Source organism: Solea senegalensis, linkage group LG21, assembly GCF_019176455.1.
Source record: "Solea senegalensis isolate Sse05_10M linkage group LG21, IFAPA_SoseM_1, whole genome shotgun sequence".
Taxonomy (NCBI): Eukaryota; Metazoa; Chordata; class Actinopteri; order Pleuronectiformes; family Soleidae; genus Solea; species Solea senegalensis.
This window is the reverse complement of record NC_058040.1, coordinates 9,317,663-9,333,289: the sequence shown is the minus strand read 5'-3', so window position 1 is coordinate 9,333,289 and position 15,627 is coordinate 9,317,663. Positions and strand designations below refer to the sequence as shown.

At 41.0% G+C, this 15,627-nt stretch overlaps 1 protein-coding gene across 1 annotated transcript in view; it reads right to left on the bottom strand.

Moving 5' to 3' along the window:
* Positions 1-15,627, bottom strand: part of LOC122758175 (astrotactin-2-like) — a 170,213-nt gene that overhangs the window by 120,354 nt on the left and 34,232 nt on the right. Inside the window, exons 3-4 of the mRNA XM_044012144.1 lie at positions 12,752-12,859; positions 9,484-9,630 (exon numbers count right to left, since the gene is read on the bottom strand). Coding sequence (XP_043868079.1) covers positions 9,484-9,630; positions 12,752-12,859 — 255 coding nt within the window. The remainder of the gene's footprint in view (positions 1-9,483; positions 9,631-12,751; positions 12,860-15,627) is intronic.

Sequence of the window (15,627 nt, the reverse complement as noted above, 5' to 3'; positions counted from 1 at the left end):
ATAGATATAATGGTTTTATTATATTATATTTTTGCAATCTTCTTCTTTTTTTTTTGCCTGAGCAGTATCCTCGCTTGCTCGCTTGCTTCCTCGCTTTAAAGTGCCCATTTTCTGTTGGATAGCTGCAGACGGAGAGAGCCTGACAACAGGAGGAGGATTTTATTGTGAAATCTTTATTAGTAAACTAATCTGTGATTTCTTTGTCATGGTTTTGCACTGGGGCCACACGGTTGGCGTAGTGGTTAGTCTTTCAAGCAAGAAGACCCGGGTTCGAGACCTGGTTGGAACAAGGGCCTTTCTGCGTGGAGTTTGCATGTTGTCCCCGTGTGTGGGAGTTTTCCTCCCACAGTCCAAACATGTAGATTTAGGCAAATTGGACACTTTAAATTGACCGTAGGTATGAAAGTGAATGGTTATTTGTGTCTATGTGTGGCCCTGTGATGGACTGGCGAACTGTCCAGAGTGTACCCCGCCTATCGCCCTATGTCAGCTGAGATTGGATGGATGGGTTTTGCACTGACTAGGGGCTGTGAAGTCCCAGTCGATTGGCCGTGTTAATTTCATACAGTCTATGGTTCATTTGATTTCATCTGGAGGAATGTACCAAGTGCTAATGGGGGTGTTTTCAGAGCACCCCTGTTTCACAGGTAACAGCCAGAACACTCCCCTTGTTTTCAGTATTTTGGATTAGCCCAACCCACAAGAGACAGATAGATTAAAGTACGTCCGGTGGTTGTATTTCATTTTGAGCGTTTCATTTTAGGCTAGTCAGCCCTCCTCTAAGATCCATGTCGAAAACACTAGCAAAAGCCACACTGCCACACAGTGATATCAGCTGATATCACTAGTTTGCATAGTATATTTTCAGAAACAGACACTCTCTCTCCTCAACCACTTTGTTGGTGAGTATAACATTTCTTTACGGTCCATTACTATAGCCTTGTCGTCTCCTCTCATTATATAATAATTCTCTGCTCTAAAGCAGTCACACTTTTACTCTCAATCTCAGCCTGTAGCTCACAAATGGAAATTAAACAAACACAGTTTAAGTGTTTTTTTAAACATTATGTTTGTGGACGCGTTTGTGCATGAACACACTGTAACTAACGCTAGGGACACATGCTCATTTCATTTCTGTATTTTGGGAGAATTTCATTTACATTGTTTTCTACTGATATCACAGTAGGGCTCGATTTTCTTTCTCGATTCTTCGAGTACTTGTAAAATGCTGATCGGTTGTTTGCCAAACCTGGAAATGATGACGTTCTCGAATGTCTTGTTTTGTCCACAAATCAAAAAAGGTTTGGTTTGAATGATTTCTTTGTTTTAGGTAGAGCAAAGAAACCAGAAAATATTCACATTCAAGAAGCTGAAAAACTGATTCAGCGATTGTCAAGATAGTTGACGATTCAAATGGTAAAAAACAATCGTTGCAGTCACTGTTTTAAACGCTGAAGGTCGCTGCTGTACATATTTTACAAACACCTTTTATTTCAGGTTTCAATTGGAAGAGAAATGCATAAATAAATAAATAAATAAATACACAACCCAATTCATGGTGGTCCTTTCTGGCTAGTATGCCTGGAATATTATGATCAGGGTAAAGGAACCTCACACAAAACCAAAGAAAAGAAACATTACTATCACTGTCAAGAGAAGACAAATAGATTTGGAGCAATAGATATTGCAACAGCGTGCCAAGTTTGTGGAAGGCGGTTTCTGTGATGCTAAAAAAGTGACCCCTAACTAACCTGGATAAATTGCAAAAGGCAAATCTGCTTGTTGGAGTTGAGTGTGCAACAAGCAGCTTTCACACCACAACATCCTGACAGAGGCAATTTAAAAAATAAATAAATAAAAAAATGTGAACAAGCTAAGATATAATACACAAAAAAATTTAAATCAAAAGGAAAATTTGGGAGGGAGCCCAGCTGCCACTGTGGACCTGCTTGAATCATCACAGACCGTATTCCACAATTCAGCAGAAAACACTGCCAAGGTTGATACATGAGGCGGGTGGGGGGTGGTTTTGGCTAAAAGTAGCCATCGTCATCTTCATCATCATCATCATCACCACCATCCTCATCATCGCCCGACGCCTCACCGTGGAGAAATAGTTGCAGCCACTGCTGAGTGGTCGCGCGGCGCGTCTTTCAACCAGAAGGTCGAGCGTTTGAGCTTGTCTGCTTGTTTACAATTCGGCAACAAACAGACCAAACCGTAAACAAACAGACATTATTTCACTTTTCTTTCCCCTGGCTCACTCGTTCATTCTGTCTCTGTTATTATAACTTCCAGTCCTAGAATATGCACTACAGCCGACGGTGATATTTCCTGAAACGAAAACGATCGTTTACGTTTCGTGCCGTTTACGTCTGGACGTGGCCGCAGAGTCAGAGGTGCTAGTTCAGAGATGTGTTTCTGAAGCAAAACAAAAGTTCTAAAAAATGAGAAAACTTTCGCACATGCGCAAATCGCGATGACGACGCTCAAACGATGCATCCTGTAGCCCTAATTCACACCGTTTACCTTTGAAAAATGGCAAATGTGCTTCAGGTCTGGACTAAAACTTCAAGCTGTGGTGTGATAACCTCACACAGTGAAGTCATCTCATGAATGATCATTAAAAATGTACAGGATATTAAAATTTGTATGGTATGACGAATAAGTCGTTACAGTGTATTTTCCTTTCCATCTCACTAATGCTGGCATAAATTCATGATTAGCTCTTTGAAATTAGCAAATATCAAACAATCATAGACTCGTGTGTCTTTGAAAAGCAACGTCTGCTATTGCTTTTGCATTTAGCGCCCACCTAAATACCCAAAACTGCTGAAAAACACACACAACTCCCCCTGAAAGGATCCCTTAACGCCTCTCCCAGGTCAAGCTACCCAGAGACGAGTGTAACGAGGCTATTTCCTGCATCACTGCAGTTTAGTGAACACGACTGGCAGCAGCCCCTGTTTGCTGAGAGCGTGGAGAAATCTAATGGCTTCAGCTCATCCGGCGAGGAGCATTATGGGTTAGTTTCTCTGAGACCTGTGAAGAAACCCCTCTTGAGTTGTATATTAGAACAACGCTGATTGCAGGCAACTGTGCATAATCGTGAATTAAGAAAAACTAGATTACTCCCTCCTCTGTCTGGGACTAAATTACTGAATTAACTTGCAACATACCGGAGCATTTTACATGAATTATTTATTTGATTCAGATTTTTTTTTCTCTCTCCCTGCGCTTTAATGCCACATAGGCTCATGATTACACGCAACTAAATAAAGATAATTTCCCAGGTGATAAAACGCCGTCTTTCCTTTTTGGGCTTCACATTTCCCTGCCTTCGAAATGAGAATAAATGAAGTAACATTAAGATGTAATGCTTGCATATTAACCCCATTAACTTGTACGATATGTTTATTTCCGCTCGCCGAGCTCGTCACGATGTGGACCTGACAGGCCCACTGCTCCACTGCCGTCCAGTTGTACACATTAGTTTGTGTGTTTTAACGTTTACCTTGTCTTGCCATAGCTCATCTGTCAACTCGTCAGCCTCATACAGACGTCCGACCTCATCACTTGCCTGTTCACACGCCTCCTATCACTCATTATTTCTCCAGTTGACACAGAGCATTTCATAGAGGGCAACTCACACACCCGACAAAACTATATGTGAAGCCTTGGAGCGATGGTGTTGTAATACTTTTTATTGCTTCCCGGCGCCTTGTCCTGACTCTACTTATACTGTATGTGGTTTGCCAGGATTTGTTCTGTTTATTTATCTCTTGGATTTGTTTGTTTGTTTGCTCCGACTGCCCGCCTGCTGCCTGACTGTATGCCTGCCAGACTACTGTGTTAAGCCACCTTTTATCACATCTGCTCTGCCTCAGGTGCCCGCGCTGTCTGAGTCCAATTTCCAGTGAACACACGGTACAGACTTTGCAGCGAAATAACAAAACAAAAAAGTACAACAAAAAAAAGCCTGATTATAGTTTCCTGAGGGTAAACTTTGTCACGCTCAATCCACAATTAAAAAGAAGACAACAAAACAAATGGTGCATAGACCAGACAAAAAAAGAAATGATTTGACTGTTGTAAAAGTTGGCCACATGGTTGGTTTAGTGGTTCTGCATGGAGTTTGCATGTTCTCCCTGTGTGTGCGTGGGTTTTCTACGGGTTCTCCGGTTTCATCCCACCGTCCCAGGTGTGAATCTGAGAGTGGATGGTTGGTTGTCTCTATGTGTCCCTGTGATGGACTGGCAAACCTGTCCAGGGTGTACCCTTGCCTATCTCCCTATGTCAGCTGGGATTGGGCCCCCCCTACCAAGAAGATGAGGTAGAAGATGAGTGAGTGAGAGAGAAATTGATTATCTGGTCTGAGCTCCTCCCAACAGATTAGCAGATACAGACGCCAGTTCTTCATACACCACAGACAACCTGAGGCAATCTTTCATCTCTGAAATAATCCGCCAATATGAGGAGTGCCTCTGAAGTGCCCTTTGATTGGGCAAAGTCTCCCATCACAGTTTTGAAAAAGCAAAACCACTAAATCTCTGAACATTTAGGACCAATATGAACTGTTTCTGGAGACTCATCAAAGACAGGAAATACAGGTTTTTCTTCCGGTTCTACGGTTTCCTCCCACCGTCCTCTCACAAACATGCACACTCCAAACTGAAACTAAGTAGTAAATGGTTGTTGATGATGTCTCTATGTGGGGGAAACAGTCTCTGTTATACTGTATATACTATATATATGTGTATATATATATATATATATATATATATATATATATATGTATGTATATATATATATATATATATAGTATCTCCACAATGTGGGCGGAGTCATCAGAGCACGTTCAGTACTTCCTGCATGACCATAGGGAAGACTCCTTCTGACACAGTCACTGAACTGAAATATGGCACAGGGGGGTTGGGTTGTGACGCGGCTCACCACTCGCGATCGCTGGATACACCAGACTCCTCTGTTAAATAATGACATTCTAGACATTTTCTTTCTGCATTATATGTTGGAGATTGACACATGTTTTCATGATTTTTAACTGATCGACAGTTCAGGCATGGTTTGCTTCTTGTGCAGGTACTATCACTAATGGAAAAGCAAGAAAGTCGAGCCGTGCCGTGCCGATTCGTGCTGGAACTGTGTAGTGGATAAAGTGGTTGCAGATGGATGGATGGATGCTGAAAAGGTAGAAAGGGCTCTCCATACTTGCATACATTTGGGTACTTCCTCAAGGTTGTTAGTTGTTCTATAACATGAGAGTCCGTGTTAGACTGGTGTGCATACAAGCATGTGTACCTAAACTCATAATATATGTCATTATGATACTTAGTAGTATCCTTCCTGTATCACGTGGTCAAAAATGGTCCCATCAACATGGGCGGATGACAACATTTACATCATGTGGAGCCTAACAAACCGCACCGGACTGACTGATGCTCAAACTGAGGATTGGCCTTTATCTGCTGTGTTTATAAAATCGGTCTTGACAGGGTGAGGCACTAACGGGGGAAGGCATCCATTATAAATTCTGCAGCACAATGACTAGCGGTTGCCAAGTTACATTAAAGATAAATGTTAGAGTGGACTTGACTCGAATGTATTATGGACAAGACGCTTATGAGAGACACTCAAAATGACGTCAGGGACAGACACACATATCTAATGTTAATGTGATTAGTGTGGCACAGCATGTAGGAACTTACATATTTTTAGAAAAGCCTTTTCATTGCGCCGCATTACATATAACAGATGTATACGGATACTGTAGATACACAAAGGAAAAAAAATATGTTTTCATCTCCACAGTGTCTCTGTGTGTGTGTGTGTGTGTGTGTGTGTGTGTGGGTGGGTGGACTAGGAATGAGGACCCAGCAGCAAGAGCACCTGATTGACTGATATGTGAATGCTCTGCTTTCAGAGATATGGCAATCATTAGCTAAATTGCCCCAGCTCTTCACTCTCTCTTACTTCACTTAACTCCTTGCACATTTTCCATTTTTCTCTCTGCTGCCATTGAGGCTTGTAGAGCAGTATCTTGCCAATACATGGACCCAAATTATTAATATTTCATCGCCAGTGAGGAATTTAAAACAGACTCAGAAGTCTAAGCACCTGTCTCGCCAGCCATCCCCACATGCTTAATTTAGCCTTCTTTGATTCACTCTTGTTTTGCAAATATTGCCTTTTATCGACTACATTTATTTCAAAAAAGAGTGACTCCGGGTTCTATGTCTTCAATATCATTTGGACAGCGGCACATATAACTTGCTTGCGTGCCACTGTCCAAATTATAATATATAGCGCAGTTCGCGCGTTTTACGTTTATTGGGTTTGTTTGGGTATAAATAAAGCGAAACCTTGGAGGAGTCGTGTCAGTTGAATTGAATGTTTATGCCATGTCAACTGAGAAAGTGCAAACCATAAAAGAGGGTAGTATTCCAATCTGCGGCGAGCAGCCTCATGTAATAAAGTCCGCACAGAGAGAAGAGCTCCTAACTGCAGAACAAAGACAGAAAGAAACAATCACCATGTTCCGAACACACACACAACTCTTCATCAATCCGATTGCTAAAAATGCCACTCTGTTGGTTGCAGAGGTAATAAATCACGCTGTTTCCCTTTCAAGCTTTTTGTGTCATGATTGTTGCTCTCTTTTTTTTCAGTCCAAACACATTTTTTACCTTTTTTTTCCTGGATAGTTATGTGTCATTTGTACTGTTGGGGGGATTTTAAACTGAAAAGTATGCATATTGTAAACCACAAATCAAGGTTGAAGGGGTAGAGTTTTTACTGCAAGCCATTTATAAACAGAAAAAAAAAAGGGGAGCATGCTGAGCCATCCCCGGTCCATTAGCTGGTCCTTCTGACATTGGAAAGTATACACATTATATAATGTTGTTTTTTTTTCCACCACTAAACAACAGCGCAAAGTTAAAGTCACCTCTACGGTATAACGCTGAAGGACAAGAGTATCCCATTATGGCCCAAAACAAACAAAAAAAATGGCACATCATGGTGGAATGTTGCTACTGTGAAAACATGCCGCACATTTCTGCATCCTCGTTTCACGCCAAGGTCAACTTTTATAACACGACAACAGCAAGACATACTGAAGTTCAACGCTGAATGGAAATGTGTCAGTGACAGTGATTTTGTTTCAGTGTAAAGGAACTTGGTGAATGAACATTTAAGGTTTGTCGTACATTTTACATCATGTGGTTAAAAATAGAATTGCATGTTGCTGAGTGTTCAAACATCTGCCGCAGCAAAAAAAAAAAAAAAAGCCTTATCTCACAGTAAGGGATGAATGTTAAAATGAATTCCTGTATCCTTTCCTTATAAGCGAGGGTAAGCAGGATACTCTTGGCAAGGTTGAGAGGTCATTTTTATTATCATATTTTAGCATAATGTTAAATCAAGTAAACTTTAAGTAGAACTAGACTTGTGCACCTCCTATAGTCTCGGTTTTCTGTAGGTATCGGGCAAAATAACATGATGAAAACAAACTTGAGACCCGCTTTTTAACCTGACTTTTACCTGAGCTGTAGTGTTTATTTGTACTATATGTATTATCTAATTTTAGGGAGCCTTTATAGTAGCCTTTAAAATTCTCACCTCATTTTAAGTACTGATTCACTTATCTGTTTCATTACATTTAACGTGCTACTATTGATGTTTTTAATTTCTCTTTTACCTCCTGTTTAGATCACGCACTATTATTTTAGTCTCCAGTTTTCCCTCGTGTTTCCTCACTTCCTCTCCTCTCTTCTTTTCCGCACGTCCTTCTCTCGCGTCTTACTTCATCTTTTCCTCATTTCTTCACTTCTCCATTGCTGTTTTTAATACATAATACCAGCCATCTGTCGGCTGAAACGGTTGCTGTGTGTGGGGGGGTGGGTGAGCCGTTGGGTTGCTTTCTTTGAATACGTTTTTATCCTGTGAAGCACTTTGAGTTGAATTGCTATAAAAATAAAGTTTAATTGATTGATTGATTGACATCTTTATGACTAAAATGCAATTTTCATGGTATGTGTATGCAAGTTTTTATGTTTAAAATGTGTTTTTACTACTGCTACTTCTATTACTAAGAATAATACAAGATAATGTTAACGTTGACATTATCATTTTATTTGGTTATTTTAATGTTAGTGCACACAAAAAGACTAGAGAGCCAGCAGGCTGCTTTTTAAATGTGTTATTTCACAGAAAATTAGTACTTCCCTGTTCTGTGAAATAACACAGTGGGGAAACTAGCTTGTTAATTACCCATGTCATCTGCCTTGATAGCACGCCGATCATATTTATTTCACCACTGCCAGACACGCCATCTCTCAAAGTGGGTTGCAAATACTCATGTCAAGTCAGACATGACAGGCAAGACAGACAGTTGCCTAGAAAGTGGCAAACAGTGACGGCTGATCCTCCCCTAGATGTGAAATCACATTTGGTTTATTGCCTCCTCTGGCAGCCACTCTTCATTCACAGCAGAGTGGATCCTCCGTCCAGAGGTGGAGGGGTCATGTTACTGTAGGCTGCAACCTGAGGGATTCCTGTATTTCCTGTCATTGATGAGTCTCCAAAAACAGCTCATATTGGTCAGAAATGATCAAAGATTTAGTGTTTTTTGAAACCGATGCTTTTTCAGACCTCATGAAAGCAAAAAAAAAAACTGGCCCATGACTACTTTCCAGTCTGACCCATGATGGGAGACTTTGCCCAATCAAAGAGCACTTCTGAGAGAGCAGGCACTCCTTATATTGGCAGATTATTTCAAAGATGAAAGATTGCCTCAGGTTGTCTGTGGTGTATGAAGAACTTGTGTCCGTCTCTGCTGATCTGGTGGGAGGAGCTCAGACCAGACAATCAATTTCTCTCTCACTCACTTATCTCCTACCGCTTTATCATCCACATGAGGGTCATAGGGGGGGCAATCCCAGCTGACACAGGGCAAAAGGCGGGGTACACCCTGGACAGGTTTGCCAGTCCATCACACAGCCACATAGAGACAAACAACCATCCACTCACACCTAGAGTCAATTTAGAGTGTCCAATTGACCTAATCCCCAAATCTGCATGTTTTTGGAGTGTGGGAGGAAACCGGAGAACCCAAGGAAACCCACGCACACACGGGGAGAACATGCAAACTCCATGCAGAGAGGCTCTTTGTTCCAACCGTGTTGCGGACCCGGGTCTTCTTCCTGCAAAGTCTCAACAATCAACTCATTTTCTAGTAATTCTAAGTAATACAGGTTTAAAGGGATTCACAGAAGTTTCCCTGGCCCGTGCTCCAGCTTACATTTTAAATAATCCTATTGACAAATCATCACACCTACACAAAAAGCACACACACAGAGGCAATGCAACAAAACGCAAAAGAGAGGGAGTAATACCGAGAGATTTATTCTGGATATACCTTTATGAGAATACCTGGCCAAGGTCTAATAAATGTGTTGCACTTACCGTCCGCAACAAAATGCTCAGGCACATGGAGGGTAACCTTGACAGTGAGAGGGCAGGATTCCTGCGTAGCGTAGACAATGGCAATGACACACGTGCTGATGGTAATCAGCGTCAGGGTGACCTTATTTAGAGGACTGTGTGGGTGGCCTAAAGGTAGAGAAAGAGGAAGAAAAAAAAAAAACACATTAAAGGTGAGCTGTTTTACATAAGCTCGTGTTTAATTTGGGATCTTAAAAAGATCACAGATGGTGTTTGAAAAAAAAGAAAGAAAGAAATCCTTCACAGTAAAGTCCTACTTTTGCCCACAGACACATTAGATATGCAGACAAAATCATCCACCTTGGTGCCATACTTTGGGTAAGTAGAACATTCAAGCTCCCCCTCCAAAAAAAAAATCCCTAATACAGTTAATCGTTCCCCTGATTTATGACTCCATCCCGGGTCCAGGTTTGGCACACGTAGGTAAAAGATGACTTAGAATACCAAAGCCCAGAATCATTTGTCGGCATGATACATGATCTCATTGCCACTGACAGGGTTATAGATTGGTTGTTTTGGTTGCCCTTTGGCTCCGTCAGGCCTCCCTGTATCCATGCCAGGATAAAGGGAATGAAATTAGCCACTTAACCTCTGTCTACTGATATTTATCATGGGGGAGAACTCAGCCGCCTGAAAAGAGGGTTACTAGGATATAAGGGTGGTAAAGTGCCGGATGAGAGATATATGGTCTTTCTAAACCTTAACTGTTAAACATGTTCTGGTTCCGTTACACGGACTCTGGTGCTTTGATCTAAACGCTGGGAAACATCACAAAAAATGTCTCACAATCTCCAGGCCTCAAAAGAATGACTAGATAGTTACTCTATCGAGAGCTGCTAAGTGTTCACCCTGAAGTATGTGCACAAGTCAATACCACTAATGCTTTCTGTTTTAAACAAAGGAAGCCGTGGCCTTAACAAAATCCTGTAATGGCATGGCATAGCGATGTATAGTAAACCAAATGTTTGCTGATAAGAGTGCCGTTTCTAGATGAGTGTGTATCTTAGAATAAAATTCAACTATTTATAAATGACATAGTTTAAAGGAATACTTCACCAATTAGCATTTAGCTTAGTATTACTAAAATAGGGGCAGTAGTTTTGAAAAATTGCGTTGACCAACCTCAGTTTCCCCTGAGTTGAGAAATATCTTCATTCTTTTCTTTGTTACGTGGACCAAGAGTGACACTTGGTCCTGTTAGCGTAACTGTTAGCAAAGATGGCGGACACTGTTTACATTCTGGGAATGAGGTCCCGTCCCCCTAAAAACTGCAAAATTAGCGTTGCGGTTTCAAGCCTCGGACCAAGTGTCACTGGTGGGCACGTAACAAAAAAAAGAATTTAGATATTTCTCGACTCAAACTACTTAAAAAATACTACCCCTATTCTGGTAATACAAAGCTAAATGCTAATCGGTGAAGTATTCCTTTAACTTCTCTCATCTCTGGAACTACTGAGTCGAGTCTCAAACCCGCTATGTTCCTGGAGACAAACAAGTCCAGGGGAATCTTGCCAGGCTTGGAAACAGTGAGATGCAACTCAAGGTCAAAGTTAGGATAATGAGTGCATGCTTCCGCACCGAGTCTTCTGTCTACCTCAGCCACAGGACGAGGGGATGAGGGGGACGTGGACAAAGCTGTCTACAGCAAAAATGGAAGGGCAGTTAATCCCTTTGGGGTGTGGGTGGTGTCAATGGGCATGTGACGGGGTCCCTCAATCACTATAAAAGCCTACTGAGTGGACAAAAGCATGCACACTCACGCTGAAAAACACTTACTATGGTCCTATGAACCAAATGTTTAGTCTGTGCTCTTGTGCACACTGCCAGGTACAGTCATTTAAAAAGGGACTGCTCAAGAAACACAAAAGCATATGGAAACATAAAGTGACCAAAAAACAAATGTTGAAGCGCAGAAGCTCATGTTAGAGATGAACTGTGTCTTATTTTCCTTTTATTTTGCTCTGCCCTTCATCGAAAAGGAATCCCAGTCTCTTTATACACGCTGTGATTTTAACACACATTGTAACCATTGGCTTTATGTCTTTACAAGTCGTCTAGCCACAATCCTTTTTGCAATAAAATCTAAGTGTCCATAAAGAGGAAAGTAGAGTTTAAGAGAAGGACTTTGACATCTCGAACCACAAAGCCAAGCCCTTTCTGTTCCTATAAATCACATTACATGCTTACAGTAAAATGTAAAATGTATGTATTACTCTGTGTCCCGTGTTCCAAATAGCTCATCTAAATAATTCTCATCCATTTTTACTGCAGTAAAAGTGGATTTATTAGCATTTATTATTATAAAATATATACAAACATAATACTTTAACCATAATGTGCCCTTCTATTCTTACAGTGCAAGAGCAAGCTGAGCACATGGGAAATAATAGAAATACATTGATCTACATTGTTTTTGAATGATCAATGAAAATGGCGTCACAAAGGTGGAATTGAGGATTTAATCACGTCCCCCTGGGAGCGTGGTTAAATCCTCCCTGGATTTAAGCATTAATACTTGTTATTGTTGCATTCATATTGTTAATAAATGACTTAAATTTGACAACAAGGCTTTAGTTTAGTGTGGTACATTGCAAACAAATGGCGGACATTATATATCACTCATGAACCATACAGACAATTGAAAATGAAATTAGTTTTCATGACATAAAACCAATGTTCCTCGGTCTAAAAATGGCAGACCCAAGATTGAGCATTAAAGCGTGATGTGTGTTTCATTTTCTCTTGGTCTCGTACTCACATACACCAATACTACACACGCAGTTTTTTCCCTATCACGTGTCTCACCGTGGGAGAGGAAGTGAGAATGATTCTTCCTATCAAACTTGTCTGAGTCAGCTGCGCTCATCACGGCGCCTCCTTTTACATCAGCTCATATATCTGACCCGAGTGTCACCGAGTCGTGCCGCGGAACAGCAGTTTGTATCCCATAGGGAAGGCGTGCGACTCCTTCCTACTTCCAGCTCTGCTGACAATTCCAGAAACGTCTAGCCTCATTTCACCCAGATATGGACTTCCAGTCTATTATTTCTTTTTCATTTTCAATTAGGTTTTTTTTGGGGGGGATTTTATTTCCCTTTTACTTTATGGCCGTTTCAGCAGTAGATAAAAGAGTGGCCGTGATCCACGTTAATACAACATACCACGTTAATAAAACAATAAAGCACATAAATAATAGTACACAAAGAAGTAGCCTTCTGTTCTTTGTTACCTTTGCCGCGTCGTCGTCCTCTGTGTTGTTCTGTGTAAAACTTCATTTGGCCGTCATCTTCAGGCTCTGACCCCGATTCTCCTTGAGGACCAAACACCCCTCCAGTCGCTGGCAGTGTCATGAGAAGAGTAAATAAAGTGGAGAGAAATCAAAGGAAAAAACAATCAGTCAATCTGTGATTTTGTAGTTTCCCCAAGTCATCCAAAGAAGAAAGACAAAAAAACCGAAGGAATATGGTGAACACCCTATATTAACTGTGGCTTTAAAAGCTCTTCCATACAGCATAATCACATAATCACAGTATGATTACATCTCTGCAGTAGAGATTAAGTACACTTCACACTTCCAAACACATTTGTAGATCAACAGTCTGGCAATGGCAATGACTGACATGTGTAAGTCCAGTAATTCACGTTATTGCGCTTATGAGCTTCCGTTTCCGAGTTACAAACTTGTTTATGTGAACAAACGTAGATACAAATATAAATCTGCCTTTGTTTTGCAGCATATTCACTATTTGAAAGATTGTACCCAAACTGTGTGCATGTGCAGCACATGCAGTGAGTAGCAAGGCTCTTAAAGGTAGGAGGCTGGGCTTGTTCCGCCCATCCACATCAGCATCAAAACCCACATTACTGCTAATTTAACAAGCCCCAATGTGACAATAGTCACCGAATTTAAGTGTTGTATTTAATTATCTGTGCCTGATAAATAAATACAACGTGTAGCCAGCTTAGAACTGCATGACACTATCCACAGACTCCATTAATTACTATCAATTACATAATAAATGGCGTCTAAAAGACACAGCCTGAAAACATGCCATGTCTCTACAAACAACGTCTAATCTTAATGTTGCAAATATGTATCGCTTGTATAATCCTCAGGATCACAGTGATTATGCTCCCTAAACTCCCAGAGTGGAAACGAGATAAAGGACAGAAAGAAAATCGATGTTTTTATTTCAGCCGTGACGGAGCAGCTGACAAAGAGACGCTTCACCTGTTACAGCAAATTAAAACAAGGAAGCATGGAGGAAGACAGCAAACCATGGGGATGGTATGTTGTGCTAATATGGTGATGCGTGGTATCTGTTTAGAGGATACTATGTGCTGTCTATACACTTTGTTTGTTGCTTTTATGTCCGTCAAATTCCGGGATCGGTTGCATTTTGATTGTCGTGATGTGGCTGAAAGTTGTGGTGCTTTTTATACTGCGGTTCTAGCACGACTTGGCCCGGCTCGACTCTACTTGGTTTGGTATCAGGCACGTCGTTTGCCAATACTGTAGTACCTCCTCAAACGTGGACAGGATCGTCACAAAACTGCCGCAACCTGGTTTTATAATGCGACACAAACACACACACACACTGGTGACAAGCAAAGCAGTTCTTCTCGGTGGAACTGAATCATTAGAATCAGTTAACTCTAAGACTAGTTCAGTACTTCCTGCATGACCGGACATACTGAAAATATGGCTGAACGGGTCGTGATTCGGCTCCTGATCGTCATCTTTTCAGCAGTGCTGTCGCTAAATACACCAGACGAGGATTTTAGGAATTTCCTTGCTAAATGTTGGAGATTAACACATGTTTTCAGGATTTTTAAGTCTTTTTAACTGATCTACAGTTCGGCACTGTTCGGTTTGATTCTTGTGTTGGACATCGTGCTCATTACTCTTCCAGCGTCCTCTGTTAACGTCATATTTTAGTATCAGTTCAGTTCACTTGTAACCTCGCCAGAGCAGGTGCTAAAAAAAGTACCAGGTACTGTCACTACTGGAAAAGCAAAGAAAAAGAGTGGAGTGGAGCCGAGCCGTGCTAGAACTGCATAGTGGAAAAGCGCCATTTGTCTTATATATTTGCAACGTCTCAATGAGTTTAACTCATTGAATAAACCTGCTGTAATAGATCTTTGTCAGGTCTATTTAATGTGGGGAAAAAAAAGGTCCCAACAAACCTGCAAACAAACCAGAATGCCATGGCCTGTAGACATTTGGCTGCACCATAAATATTAAGACATGATTAAAAGTTCTATAACATCAGGGTAAAAAAAGTGTAGAGAAAGCTGCAGTCATCCCTTTGGTCTGGTGCACTTGAGCAGGTCGAGAGTGGAGCCGGATCTGAAGTGTAAGAGTGCGGCAGTATGTGGAGAGTGAAATCAAGCCAATGTGGTGTAAAATTGGTTCTGAATTTATGCATCATGATGGAACGCGCCTGGAGAGGTGGAGGATGGAAACACAGCCAGAAGAAAGAAGAAAAAATAGACTCACTGTTGCCTTTAAAACCCATATCCCCATATTTCACCGAGATAAACAGCACTTGATACTTAATTAATTCATAAAGCTGTCTTTTTAGGCAAATATAATGTAAATGCACTTAATTGCAGTTAATGTTCTCCCTGCAGCTCCGTCATGAGCTTCTGTTAACTGTGTTACTCAGACAAGAGCAAGCATTTCCTACGCTGTTATTTTTTTTTCGACAGGTTTTCACATCACTCACGATGTGTTTGCGGCATCTCGAGTTTAACTTTGTAAAGGTGTATCAGGTCAAATCTATATATTTCACCTCAGCCAGGGGTGTCAAACTCATTTTTGTTCAGGGGCCACATACAGCACAATTTGATTTCAAGGGGGCCGGACCAGTAAAAATAGTAAAATAATAGCATAATAACCTATGAACAACAAGAACCCCTTTGTTTTTTCTCTTTTATTTTACATTTACTGAAGGATAATTTTACAAAACATGAAATTCCTTGAGAAATATAAGTGCAATTTCAACAATATCATGCCTACATTTACTATTTACACAGCACACTATAAATCTATAAAGGCACAAACATTTAGTCACGGGTATCTGGAGCATTTGACATTACGTT